Raw genomic sequence first — 17,461 nt, 5'->3', positions numbered from 1 at the left:
ATAGCAAATGATGTTAAATGTGTGATAGCAAATGATGTTAAATGTGTAAGGTGATGCCTATTGGAGCAAAAGATCCTGATTTTAAATATATGCTGATAGGGTCTGAAAAGGCTGAGACTGAAAGAGTCCTGGGGGTTGCTGTGGAAAGCTCAATGAAAATGTTGACCCAGTGCACAGAGTGGTTAAAAAGGGAAACTCCGTGCTAGGAATTATTAGGAAAGGGATTCTACTTAGAGCTTGCTTTGGCCATTGGGTTTCAGAGGTTCCTCGCTGTTTCGATCAGCACCCTGGATAGCTGCCACATATTCAAACAATTCCATGGAGCTTCGTTCCGTGTTCCTCACACCTTCACTACTTCCATTGCTTATCCTTGGAATGCTGAATTCTGCTCAGCAGAAACAACGCTGCTATTGTTTACACAATCACTCAGGTATCCTTCACAAGAACAGCAAAGAGTCCAGTAGCACCTTTAAGCCTAACCAACTTTGTTGTAGCATAAGCTCTCAAGAGCCACAGCTCTCTTCATCAGATGCATGCATGCATGCATCTGACGAAGAGAGACGTGGCTCTCAAAAGCTTATGTTACAATAAAGTTGGTTAGGCTTAAAGGTGCTACTGGACTCTTTGCTATTTTGCTACTGCAGACTAACACGGCTAACTTCACAAGAATGTCAAGCACTGTAGGAGCTGCTGTAACAGCAGGCACTAACTACAATCCACACATTAGAATATTTACTTGCAGAAGTCATTATTAGCCCTCTTTTTCCTACGATGAAGGCAGAATAAAGCAAACACAGGGGTGGGTGACAGGCCATTTCTTCCAACTGAGGAAGAACTGTCTTCCACACATCCTCCTGTAATTTTTTTGGGGGGTGGGGGGGCTAGGTTTGTTTGGAAACGTAAACCTTCCCCTCGATGACTAGATGTTCTTACAGTAGTGAGCGTAAAGGCTTTGGGTTCTCTGTCGTGAGGTAAGCTTTGTGGTAAGAAGAACACAGAGATTACTGCAGCCTGAGCTTAGCTCAAATAAGAAAGACTGTGTATTTATTATGTATGGTGGGGGAGGGTGCCCTCAAGTCATAGCTGACTTATGGCGACCCCTAGGGGTTTTTTCATGCCAAGGGACTGTCAGAGATGGTTTGCCATTGCCTGCCTCTGCCACCCTGGTCTTCATTGGGGGACTGCCATCCAATTGCTAACCAAGGCTGACCCTGCTTAGCTTCTGAAATCTGACGAGATCGGGCTCACCTGGGCTATGCAGGTGTATGGGTTGTTTTTAAAGACCAGAACAGCAGCCCAGGTCTCCCAGCACACACAGAAACCCAGCTGAGGCGCTAAAACTTGAGCAAGTTATGGCTTCTGGTTATGGTTTGAATTCTCTTCAATGCTTGTGGTTACAAACAGGCTTTCACTGCCTAGCCACCACAATGGATCCTTTCACACACAGGATTCCTCTCGCATCAGCCTGCCCTTTCCCAAGATTCAGACTAAAGGGTATTGGCACCACTCCTCACCAGAGACAGTCCTCTCAACTCTCTGCTTTCCCAGAGGTGGCATTAAACTACCCTGCCACTATAGCAGGCGGAGCTCCCGAACTGCTGCTGCCTGTCCCTCCAACATTCCATCCCACCTTTGAATGATGGAGCAGCACTTCCGTAGGTTCGGGGATCTAATAACACCTGAGTGGCTGTTTTCCCTTCCAGGGGCAAGGCAGCCTCCTGTATGTCTAAAGGGTCCATCACACAGATCTCTCTTGTAGAACTGTCACCCTCAACAGGATCGAGATTCCATGGAAAGACCGAAACAACCAGCCATGTGAAACGGTTGCATTATCGACACACACACCTCTCCAGCCTCACTGGACTGAAGCTGTTTCCTGTCTACTAAGTGAGCATGTGCAAGGCACCTTAACCAGCAGTAAAAGTACAGTGGACTACGGGACCCTTGATCTGGATCTCTTCAAACTCAGCTTCACCCCTTGAATGCACTGGGGCATCCAGTGGGACTGTGGCACAGTGTGTACATAATGCTGGTTGTTGGCAAAGCATTCAGGAGAGCAGGAGTACCACACCGCAATGCGTTTAAAGAACACTGCCCTCACCTAATCAGACTATAAAAATGTGACACAAGCACCTGCTCAACTGGCACGCAGATACTGCAATGGCATCTACAAGAAACACCTTTTAAACATACCAGGGTTTTTGCTCAGGGCAGCATTGTTTAAATGGGGCCATGGTGCATAAGCACACAGGTGTCACAGCAGCCCTGTCTTCAAGAAACTTTGAAGGATTGGTAGTACTTCAAGATGTCTGGTGCCCTGATTCAAGGCTACTGGTTGTGCTACCAGATCGTGACATCCCTTCCAACTCCTGTAGGTATGCTGTGGCATTCTGGTTCCAGAGCCTTCCTGGGCATTCTCTCCTTGCCTACTGTCAGGTTCTGTCTTGGGCGTCACCCTGTGAGGTGCCGGCCCGCCTGACCTTGAGATGGGGATGCCGTCAGGGAATATGCAGGTTCCCGCTCTGTGGATGGATGGAGGGACCTACATCACCCTCGCTCCCTCTCATTCCCCTCACAGGCCTACTCCACCTGACAGAGTCCTGGCTGCCTTCCCTCCCTCTTCGCCTTCTGCAGCCCCCAGACTCCTGTCCCTTTCTTTCCCTCATCTTCCGTCCTCTTCCTCCTCTCAGCTGCTCTCGCTCCTCAACTCCACCATCCTCCTACACAACAACCCACTACACCCTGCGAGTGGATTCTCCTTATATCCTTTCTCCTATTCCCAGCTCCTCCTGCCAGCCACGCCCTCCCTGCACTCTAGCCACAGCCTTCGATGTCTCAGGCAGCTACACCTAGGTTTTCTCTGCTGGCTGTCCTGATCAGCCACAGCTATGCTTTCCTGGCTGGCTGCCAAGCTTTCCCTGCTGATTGCCTCAGATCACCACACCTGGGATGGCTTTGCTCCCAGCTTTTCCTGGTCCTGGCTAATCCCCTCTAGCTTGCCTGAAGGCTGGGGCGTGGTCATGAGCTGTCTTTGCTGCTGCTTTTCCTCCCCTGCTGGTATGGTTGCTTGCTGGCTGACTGCCCTTGCTTTCTGAGCCTTCTCCCTTGGGGCTGTTCCCTCCCTGGTGGTTCTCACTCTCCTGGCCTGACCCTTGGGCCTTCCCCCGGTGGGGCTAGCAGGCTTCCACCTGCCCCGCCTGACTCTCTGGGGCTTGGGTACTGCTCTACCCTCCTGAGACTGGGGCGTCTCTCTTTCTCCTTCTGTTGTCGGCCTGGTCTGGTCCTGGGTGTCTATTGGTGTGTCTGGGTAGCTGTCCCCCAGCTGCCTCCCATCCCCTTCTTCTGGGGGCTGGGCCCCAGACTGTGGACACCTATGAACACCTGCGAACTTCTGAATCTATTCGGGACCCTAGGAATGCTTGGAAGACACACAATGAAGCCATCTTGCAGGAGCTGGAAACTTCTGGGTCTGGCCATTGCCTAATGGGAAGCTTCCTAGAAACCTAAATGCAGCACCTTATGTTCCATTACGAAAGTCAGAAATGCAACAGTAAGATAAATAACTCAGTTAGGATGCTGCCATCAACACTGTAAAATCTAGAGGACAGGAAAATGTGAACTTCTCTAGCCTGAGCCTCCTCATTGTCTCCTTGCACTTGCTGGGGCGGCATTCCTCAAGCAAAGTTTACATGGGCAATTTTTGGTCTCCTCGGAACAGGCGCCTGCAGGGCTGGCAGCTAAATCCTGAGTGCTGGCTCCTGAGTAACTAAGGTGGTTCACTTAGGAATTAGAAATATTCCAGCCCTGTGGGTAAACAAAATTGGATGGCAGCAAAACAGAATCCCCCAAAGGCTGTGAGGAGCTTCACCAAAGGCTGCCAGTTATTGAGCCTATTTGCCGTCGTAATGAGATAATTCACAATACAGATGTCTGTTATGCAAGAATGGGTGATGGCATCCATCTGGGGCAGCGATGCTGTGCTTATTGACAACTCGGATTTGTATCTACCAACAAAGTCAGCAGTTCCACTTTTGTGTAGATCTGTGAAGGGACATTTCATTGACCAAATAAGTAACGCTCGCTCTTATCTTTCTCTTCTCAAAGAGACACACGTCTCAACATAAACCCGTCTGGTCCAGGCAGGTGAAACAAGTGGGGAGAGGAAAAAATTTCAGTTACCTTAAATCAGGAGCAGAGAGAAAAGGGTGGCAAATTTGCAAGCAGAACTTCTCTGAGGCTGTCAAAATGCCAGCTTGAAACTGCTCGGGAGGAAGGGGAAGGGAGACGGAAAGCAGGCAGAGTTTAAGTAAATGCATGAAGGCAGCAAGGTGGTTGAGGGTATTATTAGATGCACCTCCAGAGACCGGGGAGGAACTCGCAAGAGAGCCAAAGTTTGGCGGCCCCAGCTGAACGCCGGCACAACTAGCAGGTGCTTCTCAAGAGGCCTGGAGCTGAAATAGCAGGATGTGATGTGTGTCACGACTGAAGAGAATTGACAGACGGTCCCCGAGAGTGAAACAGCAGAGCTGCCGGGTAGAAGAGAATGTGCGGGGGGGGGGGGAATTCAGCCTGTAGACAAGGAGGGGCCCCCCAGAGCGAAATACTATTTTGCTCCTCCGCATTTGTATTGGGCTGCACTCCACTGCCTCAATTACATTAAAATACAAAATGGAACAACAACCGAAGTCTGGTCTGTGTACGTACACTCACACACACACACACACACACACACAGCAACTCTGTAAAAGAACTGCCGATGATGTGTTCTTAACAAGCAGCAGAAATAATTCCCTTCGCTACAACTCCCCCCCACACACACCCACACCCACATACTTCCTTCTCATACCCAAGATTCAGAATAGTTAAACCATTTAAAAAAAAAAAACTTCTGAAGACGTGACATTATTCCGATCTTGGAATGATCACCATAACAACGCACTTTCAGAGGGGAAGCGCTCCGAAATTCTGCGTCTGACATTTCCAGATAACTAAAAATATCAGAGGGGAATCACATTCCAGAGCAACATGGAATGCAGCACAAAAAGAGAAAAGCAACTCCAGATAAAGTCAGGGGAGGATGCAAATTATGGGGAGGAGAGAACCATCACTACCCCCTTAACAAGAACTGTGGATGAAGATGGAAGGTTAAAGTGGCACAGCTCGGGCCAGGAAATAGAGCAGGGGTCTCCAACGTGGCACCCGTGGGTATCATTGCACCCGCCAGCACTTTTCCTGTTGCCCACCATGTATTTTTGAGGCACATGAGGCTTTTGCCAAGCATGGCTTCTGACTGGTCACTGGAAATTTGATTGCCTCTGGAGAGTTCTAAAAACTTTGCTTTGTCAGAAGCTGCTTCCACAGCACAAGGATCTTCACGTTGTGACTGAAGGTAAGCAGTAGCAGCCATTTTGTGGCAGCCATTTTGTAGCTGTGCCCACCATACTATATCAAAATTCCAAATTCTTACACTAAGAATTTATTTGTGGCTTTTGATGAAGCTGTGAGCCTTGCGAAACGGGACAATTTAGCCAGGCAAACCTGTTGCCAGTCTCCCGCCGGGAGCAGCCGGAGAGTGTGGGTGCTCCCCTGTCTTCTTGATTTGACCCTCGGCACTTGTGAATAAAGCTTTGGATTGCAGCAGCGGTCTTTTGGCGTGTCCTTAGTGTCCCCTTGCCTTAAAATTCCAAATGTGCCTGCAATAAACTGGTTAGGAAAGCCTCATTATGTTATAAGTAGAGGCAGGCACAAACCGGGAAAATGGCGGTTTGTTGCAGTTCGTCATATTTCACGAACCATGAACTGGCATGAAACTGCTCAGTTCGCGAACTGGTTCATTTGGTTTCTGAATACGTCACTTTCAGGGCAGCAGAAGGTCTGCAGAAAGCCCACTCCCTTGTTGCCTAGGAAACGTAACTGTCTGCAGTTACGAACTAAAAAACCAAACAAACCAGCCTAAAAATTGTTGCAGTTCATCGCAGTTTGTCAGAAATGCCATCTGACAAACCGCCGGTTTGCAAACCAAAAAACAGCCCAGCTCGTTACAAACTTTGGTTCGTTGTTCGATTCGTGCCTACCTCTAGTTATAAGCCATCTTCTTGCCATCCCCCCCAAAACAGGCCCAGACTATTTTTAGGAATACTCATCCCGGACGCCCAATGGTCCACTCACAAGCAGCCACACTACAGGCAAACTCATCTGTCCTTCAAGGCAGGCAGGCCAAGCCTGGGCAAACTCAGCAAGGAAGTTCTAAACTGAGAAAGTCCAGTTCTGCCTACTTGGCTTTATCCCACAAAGCCAGCCAGGTAGTGCACTTTATTTATCTAATTTTTATTTACAGCAAGGTTTAAATCCAGCAGCACCTTAGAGACCAACAAGATTTTCAGGGTACAAGCTTTCAAGAGTCAGAGCTCCCTTCTTCAGTCTCTAAGGTGCCACTGGACTCAAATCCTGCTATTGTACTGCGGACCAACGCGGCTACCCACCTCAAACAATTTTTATTTATTTATAGTATGCCTTTCTTACTGAGATTCAAGATGGATCACAGAATATACACAGTGCAATAAAACACTATAAAATAACCAATGAACAATGCAATGGGACGAGGATTAAAGAATTAGAGAAGAGAAGATTCAAGGGCTAGCAGCACCATAAAGATCAAGAGGATTTCCAGGGTATAAGATTTTGAGAATTAAAGCTCCCTTTGTTAGGTATTAGAGAACAATGCAAACAAACTGTCTAAGGCAGGTAACCTATAAATAATCCAGAAAGTGGATTACAAGGTAAAGACAATGCAGTACAAGCATGTTATACCTACAAGAATCATTGCAGTAGGAAATTCCATTATAACACCTGGGAGAAGGACCGGAAAGAGGACGGGGTGCAACCTAATGGTCCCTCCTTCTCCTTCCTTGGCTCGCCCTCCTCTCACCACCACACTTCCTTCTGCCCCCACTACCGCAGCTGGGCACCTCTTCCCCCTTCCCTGACACACAGTCACCCAGACACACAACAAAACAACATCCCACCAGAAGCAGTCTGTTGGCACTGGGGGCTCATGGGGAGATATAATCATCTTCTTCCTCTGGTAGTTCTAGCCCCCATTAATTGATGCCTTGCATTGAATGGGACTTGGCAGTATAGCCTCAAGCCAGTTTCCCTTTATGGCTTCTACAACTCCAGCTGTTTTTCAGAAGGGAATGAAGAAGAGAAACCGGTTCTGGAGTGAGGTTTTCCCATTGCTATGAGCATGCATGGCATGGGTGCCCTTTGCTTCTGGACCAACCCCTGCCACACAGGGGTTGGTCCAGAAGCAAAGGGCACTGGCTCTCAGTCCGGGCAACTGGGCCGCCATCAATGGCCTGCTAGCCCCGCTATCCGCCTCCCACCATCCCTGGTGGGCATGGCTCACACTCTCCGTCGCTGCCACCACTCACTGATTTGTACACCGCCTGACTGAGGGGCAGTGAGACCCCTCTGGCTGAATTTCCATACTGGGAAGTGAATTACTCAATCCTTGGTTGGGCCCTGGAGAATTGGCAACCCACCAAGGTCTAGCCTTATCCATTTCTCCGGGGCTCCCTCCTTTCTTGTAGCATGCCAAGTGGGGGAGGTTATGTAGTCAGAGCACCACAAGGTTCTTTATATTCAAAAAGTATAATTTAATAACTATATACAGAGCACTTGCACACAAAGCAGGTAAAGGCACAACACATAGGGGTAGACCCCCCCCCCCCCTTTCGTAACCCATAGGGCAGAAAATTAAACTGAAGAGAACCGCCGTCTGCTTTCCCTACCACACTGTTCCCTACTCTACCTCAAGGGGGTGGTGGTCTGAGGGAAGGTTCCCCCTTTCTTTCCTTTCTGCTGCCTCCCAGGCCCTCCACATTTAGGGCCTAGGCACCCTGGTTTCACCCAGCAGCAGGAGCCTCTCCTCCTTCAACTTAGAGCCAAGCTACAAGTGACTTTTTTCACGTGTAGAGCACTTGATCGTTTTTGCAAGGTTTTCTGGGAACTGAAGTCCCAGTGTCCTTCCCCTCTCTGTTAGAATCGCTGCCTGAAGAGCCAGAGAAAGCCAGCTGCAGCAGCAGCTTTTGCAAATAGCTCCTCCAGTCAAAAGCTGCTCTCAATGATCTTTGGGGGCGGGCAGCTGCAGCTTTCTCCCTGGGCATCTTGCTTCCGGGGAGCTGCTCTGGAGAAATGTGTCGGTGAAGCCGAGCAGGACGCCCAGGGAGAAAGTTGCAGCTGCCCACCCCCAAAGATCGTTGAGAGCAGGCTTGTGACTGGGGGAATGATTTGCAAAAGCTGATGCTGCCGCCGGCTTTCTCTGGCTCTTCAGGCAGCGATTCTAACAGAGAGGGGAAGGACACTGGGACTTCAGTTCCCAGGAAAACTTGTGAAAACGATCAAGTGTTCTACACGTGAAAAAAGTCACTTGTAGCTTGGCTCTAAAAAAGCGACTCCCCCTTCCAAGATGGGCTGGGTCTCATTTCATAGAGGCTGCCCCACCCCTTATTTTTCCCGCACTTTCTTGGCCCGGGGCAGCTGGGAGCTGTAGTCCAGGAAGAAGGGTGTCCCATACCAAGACTCCTGCAGGCCCCTCCCTGGCCCTATAGCCCATTAAACTTCATGGGGAACATTTTTTTTCTTCTTTAAAACAGATTAACTGCAACCAGCACTCATTTCACCCTTGGTAATCATTTCGTTACACCCTGCTTGGGCAGCTCCCAGAGGTCAGAAAGTTGGAGAACAGGCTGTACCTCCTCTGAGACTGTGGAAGAGACTGTGGCACTTGTGCTTATTTTCCCCCCAGAACAGGTAAGTCAAAGTCCCCAGGTGATTCACTCCCTCCTCTGTCCAAAGTTTACCTTTTTGTGGTGCCCTGCAGTCATCTTGTGAATCAGCTGAACCAGAGCTTTCCTGAACATGGCAGCTCCCTTGGCCACCAGATTATTTTGTGCCTCTGTCGTAGTGAGGCTCTCGGATCCAAAGCTGGGGCAGGGGCGCCAGTGGCCTCTGGTCAAACTCCACCCTCGGGGTGCTCGGAGAGGCCATGACTGGTTCACGTTTCTCACTCCGAAACCAGGAAGGGGCTCTGTTGCTAGTTAGTTAGAGCATGAAGAACAAGAATTCAACCAAGACCCTGCTTCACTACCACTGGGAGGGCCAAACCACAAAGTCAGAGAGCACCCTGCAAAGTTTGGCCTTGCCTTCTGATGCAAGGGGAGGTGCTACCTCAAGATGTATAATGTTCTCCAGGGGCCTGGGGAGAGCTTCAGAGGATGAATAGGATTTATCATCACAGTTGTACCTTACCTTTTTTTCCTAAAGGGGATTATTCTGTTATGTTCTCACACCCACCCGTTGTTGAGGGTCAGTCGGCCAGCTCACAGTTACCCATCGAGTTTTGTGGCTGAGTGTATTTATTATTTTACCTCATTTATATCTCAAATATAATATCCCGAAGTGGCTTATAACATTCTCCTTTCTTCCATTCCCCCCACCAACAACCCTGTGAGGTAGGTCAGGCTGAGGGTAAGTGACAGCCCAATGTCTCCCAGGAAGCTTCCGTGGCAGAACGGAGAATCGAACCTGAGTTGCCTAGATCCCAGCCCATCAATCTAACCACTATAGCACACTGAACATTTAATCCATGTTCAGTGCTACTACTTCAAGATGGCACTACTCAGTGTATGCTCAGTAAGAATGCCAAAATGCAAATGCCGATACTACACACAAGCGCATCCCTTAAGACAAAGAAGCTACAGAGAGATGGCTCTTACTTCCCGAGGAACATCTACTGAGGTGCATGTTTTCTTCAGTTACTGGAGGGAGGGGAGGGGGTCCTTTTTATTTCTCCTTCTCGGCCAGGACAGCTCAAGAGAACTTGCAAATGGATTCCCTCGTCGTTCTGATATTGCCAGGCATACAGCAAAGTTGTGATAGGTATTATCAACGGAGTATCACAAGGCTGAGATCTTTTAAGTGTGAGACGTAATTATGGACTGCATTATTAGCAGAGCATCTGCCGGAAAGGCATTCCGACTTAAGACCGTTCCCTCTTCTTCTCCCCCTACCCTGACCTGGTGAAAAGCATTCATATTCCATGATTAAACTGAAATACAAGGGCAGATGAGTGGATTGCTTTAAAATTTTCACCTCTCCCAGATGTCAGGAGTGTGCACAAAAGCAGGTGCTGGGCGTATTGATCTTACTGAATACTCTCAAAGTAGGTACTTGAGCACGTAGCAGACCATCTGCATCGGAGAGATGAGGGTTTTTTTTAAAAAAAATACATCCAATTGGAGGCGGTTATGTTTTCGTAACGTGTTGAAGTGTCTTTTGCAAAAGCAACTGTGTAAAAAACAAGACGCCGTATAGCATTCATCTTACCGTCTGCGGGGTAACAACTACATAAAGCCATATCCTTATCGGCCAAGCTGTGGAATTCCAAGCATGTGACATTTTGCCATGCAAGGACAGTACCTGATGTGAGATCCGGGACCCCAAGCATCACACTTCCCATTTAAAAAAAATAGTTCTTAAATGATTCGCTCAGGGGCAAAAAACCTGATTTATTATTATTTATTTGAGTTGATTTATACCCTGCCCTCCTCACAGATGGCCTCAGGGCGGCTAACAACATTCAAAAAATACATTAAAAGTCAAAAAACCATAAAATCAGTAATAGTTTTTTAAAAGTCATTAAAATAGTCCAGGAGCAGGCTATTTAAACAAATATTGGGAGTCCCTATATGGGCATAGCAGATGGCTGAGAAAAAGTGGCTGTCTTTGATGGAAGAAGGAGGACACCCGCTGGCACTCAGCCAAAGGCCCGGCGGAACATCTCCGTTTGACAGGCCCTGCAGAACTGGAACAGGGCCCACAGGGCCCGGATCTCCAGCGGGAGAGCATTCCACCAGGCAGGGGCCAGGGCATTTGAGCGGTATTTGGGTGATGCCATCAGAATTAGAGTAGAGCAATGGCTCCCGGGTAACCTAGTCCTGGACTAGTAGCATTTTTAGTTGAATGTTGCTTTTATTGAGTATTAGAGGAGGGGGATTCTCGGCTCGTTACAGGACTTAAAGCCAACTGGGAAGAGGGGGGGAGCTCGAACACCAGGGCTGGGGAAAATGTTGAGTCATGACCCATAAGAGTACACAGGGCTGGACTACATAGACCGATGGTCTGCATTCTGCTCCTGTATACCCTTAAAGAAGACTGGAGAGCCACTCTGCAGTACGCCTTATTCAGCATTCCAAGGAAATGTAACCACCATCACCACCCGACCAAATTTCACCTATTTGCCAGCAATCAGAACAAAATTCAGCACTGGTTGTGAAGGGCTCTGAAGTCCCTGAGATGGGTGGCATATGCTCAAGCTTTTGATAATGAGAGAAAGCACAAACGTGCCCCTTGAGACAGGGCAAATGAAGAAATGAGATGCTCATGTACCAGTTCCTCTCCTTGCAGAACGGTAGAAAAGAGTAAAGCTGAAATCTGTCTCGGGCTCTGCCGCTGCTCACAGCAGCTCTCTTTCATGGAGGTTCGAACCCAGACATCCTCCTAGAGACACGCAGAGCCCCCTGAGACACAAAGTTCATCCCCTTTTTCTTCTCTCTGAGCTCTGCCAGGCACCCTGAGCTGCCGTTGCCTGCTCATTAACGGTCCGTCTGTGCCTAGGACCTTCCTTCTTGCCCTTGCGTCGGCCAGCCAGGCACACACATTCCCTCGCCTGCTATTCTTCCCACAGATAATAGAGAATAAATTGCCATTAGATTTGGTAATTGTAGATAATTAACTCAAAATGAGCAGTTAATTATAAAAAAAAATATGTTTTTCGGGTGCTGATTGTATCATTTATTTTCGTTCAAAACTCTAATATCTCGCCCGAGCAAGTTTCATACTTCTGAATACTTTTTACCTTACCACCTCCCCACCAGAAAAACCCAAACACCAAGTTAAAAAAAACTTGCTTAGCTGAGAATTAAAATTAAGACCTTACTCTGGGAGAATTCATGTCAACCAGAAGGTAGAGGGAGCTTCTGTCCTTGCTCATTTTCATTTTTTTTAAACAGCAAAAGTCTCTAGCTCTTTAATGATATCGTCAAGAGCCTCAGCCCTGTTCTCCAGCCCCGTAATCACATGCACCCTTTTCAAAGACTGAAGCAAACATCACTTCCATATTCAAATGCATAAAAGAGAGACAAATGGACTTGTCGTCTTCGCCTCCTCTGGCTTTACATTAGATTAAATTATTTAGGGAGCATTCATCTGGTAACCTTTGCAGAGCTGATGAATGAATACAGGAAACAAACTTTCCGACGTCTTGCTGCCAAACTTTGCGACCAGCTGGCATCGAGACCGGGGAGCTCAAAAGCGCACGTTAACGTTGAAAAATTACTACAGGTTTCATCAGGGGAGCGCGCGCGCGCAAGAGAGATGGACAATCTCATGGAATCTGCTAGTCTCATTTCGCATACGCCACGTTATTTCTCTGCCACTATCTTGGTGGGACGTTTCAGTTTAATCCGCATGTTATCAAAGGGCATGCAGGTGCTTGGGGGTAGATTCATTAAAAGGAAGAAAATACCCATTTCCCAATGCGCCCCCCCCCCATGATTATGGAGAGAAAAAGGCAGTAAAGATGAGTCCGTTTACTGCACCTCTATAAAGTCACATCTGCACAAGAAAGATCTGGGCATGGGGGGGGCGGGGGAGAGGAATCCCTTCCACATGAAGCACTGCAGCCGACACACAATGTGTTAAAGATACGTGGTCCTGATCCAAATTCCAAAGCACAGGGCGAGGCGCTCTGCCATGGAACAGGTTAGCAACACCAAAGGAAATCACCCTCTCGGCCAAAAAAACCCTGCGGAATCTGACACGCAGATCGAAACTGTGCATGATCAAAGCCCATGTCAATCTTTTAATGATGTAATTGGACAGCCCTGAGAGGGCTGTGAGCTGTGAGCCCTAAGAGGGAAGTGAGCTGTGGCTCATGAAAGCTCACACCCGGCTACCACAAATTTTGTTAGTCTTCTAGGTCAGTGGTCCCCAACCTTTTTGGTACCAGGGACCGGTTTTGTGGAAGACCGGGGGGGGGATGGTTTTGGGATGATACAATTGAGCACTTTATTTCTATTATTACATCATCATCATCATCATCATCATCATCATCATTACTACTACTACCACCACCACTACTACATTATATAATGATGCTGCGGCACGGCACGCGGGGAAGCGGAGAGGCAAGCGGGGAAGCGGGCTGCTTCGCTGCTTACTTTCCTGCCCCTTCACTGGAGCTGCCGTAGAGTAGACCACACTACACCGCTGGTGCGGCCCGGTTGCTAACAGGCCACGGACCGGTACCGGTCCGCAGCCCAGGGGTTAGGGACCCCTGTTCTAGGTGCTACTGCTACAGACAGACTAACATGGCTGCCCATCTTGCACAGCCCTGGATAGTGAGCAGTGGAGGTGAGGGCTATCATCTACTTCTCCCCTTTCAGGCCTGGGGGTGACATCAGGGCCTGGAGGGGTATGGTCTGGGACAGACTATGATTGAAATCGGTTTTTACCACCAGAAGATCCAGAAGGCCAGCAGTAGGAGGAGGTGCTACACCATCTGCCCTGCCTCCTACAACTGTGTGCGAGCCCTGCAGGGATGTCTTCCTACGTGCCGTTTGTTCTGCTCCATCTTTCTACCCTTATAAGGGCTACCAAGGTGGGCAATAAATTAAAAACATATATAAAAAAATCTTTAAAATCATTTAAATCAACAAAAACCCCACATCACTAAAATCAGAGCTAAAATACAGACAAACACAGAAAACAAAAACTTAAAAACAACAATTAAAGCATTGGGCAGGAAGGACAGGTCACTGAGGGAATGCTGAAGGAAACAAAAAAGACTTCACCTGCTAGCAGATGATGGCAACAGAAGGGGACAGATGAGTCTCCCTTAGGAGAGAGTTTCAGAGTTTCGGGGCCACCTCTGACAAGGCCCTGTCCCTTATTGCCACCTGCCTAATCTCAGAAGGTGAAAGCACATGAAGCAAGGCGTCCAAAGATGACCAGAGTGGTCAGGAAGGCTCATAACGGAGCATCTTCAGGCATGTTGGTCCCAAACCATATAGGGGCCTAAAGCACCTTGAATAGTGCCCAGAAATAGACTGGGAACCAGTGTAGATGGACTAAGACTGATCCACTCCAGTCAACACTCTGGCTGCAACATTCTGCACCAACTGAAGTTTCTGAACACTTCTCAAGGGCAGCCCCACGTAGAGCAAAATGCAGTAGTCTAATCTAGACTACATCAAATCAAAGACAGGGGCCTTACAGAAGGCTATCGAGTCCAGAACTACAGCCCTGAGGCTCATGGATTCATCTACACCCCTTTTCATCGAGAGCAAGTGAAAGTCAGAAGACAGACGAGTCCGACAGTATTTCAGAGGAGGCTTCCCCCATTGCCACAAGGCTGGAAGGTCCTGTAAGCTTTTGTGCTTAGCAGCTTCTGCTCTCCCAACCTGCCTGGCTTGGTTGGCTTTTCAGTCTCATGGCCAGGGATTGTCAGTTACTCACTAAGAGCCCCCCTCCCCCAAACTCTGATGGGCTGATCCAATCACCTGGACCGCAGGCACCCACTGGGTCCTTCCGCCCACCTAGAACGTTCTTTTGGGGCCCTGCTCTTCTCAAGCAAATGCTTAAACCCAGAACCAGGAAGAAAAACTCCCTTCCTTCACCTTGAGCAGCTGTCTAGGGCTGATTAACGGTAAGTGCTGGCTGCAACCCTTGCTCGACAGCTGCAGGACAGCTTTGCAATCGTCTGCCTATTGTTTTAAACATTGCTTTCGAATTTATTGCAAGCTGTCTTGGGAATCCTGTATGCTGTGGAAGGATTGGGTAGGTAAAAGGTAACAGTAGTCCCCTGTGCAAGCACCGAGTCATTACTGACCCATAGGGGGACGTCGCATCACGATGTTTTCTTGGCAGACTTTTTACGGGGTGGTTTGCCATTGCCTTCCCCAGTCATCTACACTTTACCTCCAGGAAACTGGGTACTCATTTTACCGACCTCGGAAGGATGGAAGGCTGAGTCAACCTTGAGCCGGCTACATGAACCCGGCTTCCTCCAGTATCGAACTCAGGTCGTGAGCAGAGCTTGGGCTGCAGTACTGCAGCTTACCGCTCTGCGCCACGGGGCTCTCTATATTAAGATGTTAAGAAACGAAATAAGAAATGCAGAGAGAGACTATGGTCTGACAGCCCCTATCTGCAACATTCAGTCCGGGCTCCTGAGCTCCTCCTTCCAGGCCCACCGCCCTGCTTGTTCCCTTCATGGACAGCACTGCCATCCCATGAAGGGCCTCTTCAATTCTTTCTGGCTTGTAGCATTTATCTTTTTTAAAAAGCACAAATGCAGAAGAATATACACACAGAGAGAGAGAGGAATGCTGTAAAGCCCTTTACGCAAACCTTAATCGGAGAGTGCCAGATAGAGGCATTACCTGAGACCCCCACCAGGGCCATTCATCACAGGGGCCGTACCGCCCGGTCTCATCAACGCTGCATCAATAAGCAGTTCCTCTGAATTAGAAGGGTGGCCTTTAAACCTGCAAGAAAGAAGAATCACATATAGAGAACATTCTTAGCACCGGACCAGGAGTTTGGCTCTCAGTCCTTCACTCCTCTGCCCACCTTCCGTTTACTGGATGTATCAGTGAGGCCTCCCCAGCCTCACACTCCCTAAATTTACAGGCTCCCCGGCATTGTTTTAAAAGGAGGGGAGAGTGCCATGAATGCATCCTGGCACAGACACGCAGCCGGATGTACCAGCAACCAGAACTACCAGAGAGAAAACTCTCGGGAGAAATCAACCACAACCTTGTAACGTATCACAATTATTCCAAAAGTGCAATGTGCTATAATCATACATCAAATTCATATCCAATAAATGTATATCCATATACAATCATTCATATACATATACAAGAACAACCCAAACAAGATGGGCAATAACGTCCAAAGAGGATCTCCTTCAGTATATAACTTCTTTTGCCTTCTTGTAAACACTCATATGTATGTATGAGTGCATGCATACATGCTGGTGTGTATGCATGCTGGTATGTATGCTGGTATGATGTACCAGCAAAGCAGCAGGGGAGCAGCGTGCACCCTCCTGCTCCGACCCACTCAAGGCATCATTAGACAAGTGCATCAAGTGGGGGCTCCTGAATTCAGAGCTAAAAATGCCAAGAATTCAATAAGCATCAGAACTAAAGGATGCCAAACTGTGTTATGGGGCTTGGTTTTTTAAAAACACACACACACACACAATCTGCTAAATGGATTGCTTTTCAGGGCAAGGGGGGAGTGATTTCCTTCCCTTCCTGACAGTGGTGCAAAAGCAGTCTGCCTGCTGCACTCCGTGCTCATCAGCAAAGCAAACGTAAGTTATAAAAACCTGATCTAGAAACTTGCTTTTGAAAACCCAAATGGAGAGCAAAACGCTCAGGTTTCTGATCGAGCAGCTCGATTCTGCCAGTTGTTATCCTCGCTTCCACCGCAGGTGCAACATCTCTGCAAATTCCTTACAACCCTGCCAAATTTTAAAAATCAGGAGGCAAAGAATGAAGGCTCTGATGTGCCTTTGATCTGGTGCCATCTTTGATGGCGGTTCAGAGACTGCAGCTGGTGGGAAAGGGCCGTGGCTCAGTGGTAAAGCTTCTGCGTGGCATGGGGAACGTCCCAGGTTCAATCCCCGGTACCTCCAGTTAAAAAGGATGAGGCAGAAGAGACTGACCTTGATGGACTGATCGTCCACGGCAGCTTCACATGTGCTAAATACACCTATTTGTCACTGTGCGGTATGTGGAAGGGAGGCAGAAGAAAAGGGGCATGTGTGTGCAGGTGTGAGAGACAGAGAGACCACAAACACAACATGTCAGAAAGCACAGCATCTATTCTAGCTTCCAAGAGTCCTGCAGGAGACCACCAAGATTCAGGGTTTCGCAATCTGTAAGCCCCAAGGGTTTAACGCCGTCTCCCCTAACACTTCCTTGCCACCCCAATGCCTTCTGCCTCATTAACAGGCAATGGAAAACGCTGGTCATTAGACACTTTGGTCCATCAAGGTCCATATTGTCTACTCAGACTGGCAGCATCTCTCTTTTGCACCACCTACTGCCTGGTCTTTTTTACTGGAGATGCCAGAGATTCAACCTTGGACTTTCCACAGGCCAAGCAGATGCTCTGCCACTGAGCCACGCCATTCGGGAAGGCACCTGGAGCAGGGCCTGAAGGTCAATTCCCCTCCCTTTGGATGTCCCCCGGTATCATCACCTATTCTAAGGTCCATTAGCCTATTGACAGAAGGTCTCTGTTCTGTGAACTTATCAAATCAATACGGCAGAAGAAACCGAGCAGGGACAATCGAGGATGTTGCTGGCTTTCCTGAAAAGTA

The 17,461-nt window shown here is 48.4% G+C and overlaps 1 protein-coding gene across 1 annotated transcript in view; it reads right to left on the bottom strand.

The window, feature by feature from the left end:
• The window catches only part of KIAA1328 (KIAA1328 ortholog), a 260,928-nt gene that overhangs the window by 72,072 nt on the left and 171,395 nt on the right, over positions 1-17,461 (bottom strand). Inside the window, exon 8 of the mRNA XM_054986693.1 lies at positions 15,507-15,611. Within this exon, the coding sequence (XP_054842668.1) occupies positions 15,507-15,611 (105 nt within the window). The remainder of the gene's footprint in view (positions 1-15,506; positions 15,612-17,461) is intronic.

The sequence above is a fragment of the Eublepharis macularius genome, chromosome 8 (assembly GCF_028583425.1).
Source record: "Eublepharis macularius isolate TG4126 chromosome 8, MPM_Emac_v1.0, whole genome shotgun sequence".
NCBI classification, from domain to species: Eukaryota; Metazoa; Chordata; class Lepidosauria; order Squamata; family Eublepharidae; genus Eublepharis; species Eublepharis macularius.
This window is presented reverse-complemented; position numbering and strand designations above follow the sequence as displayed.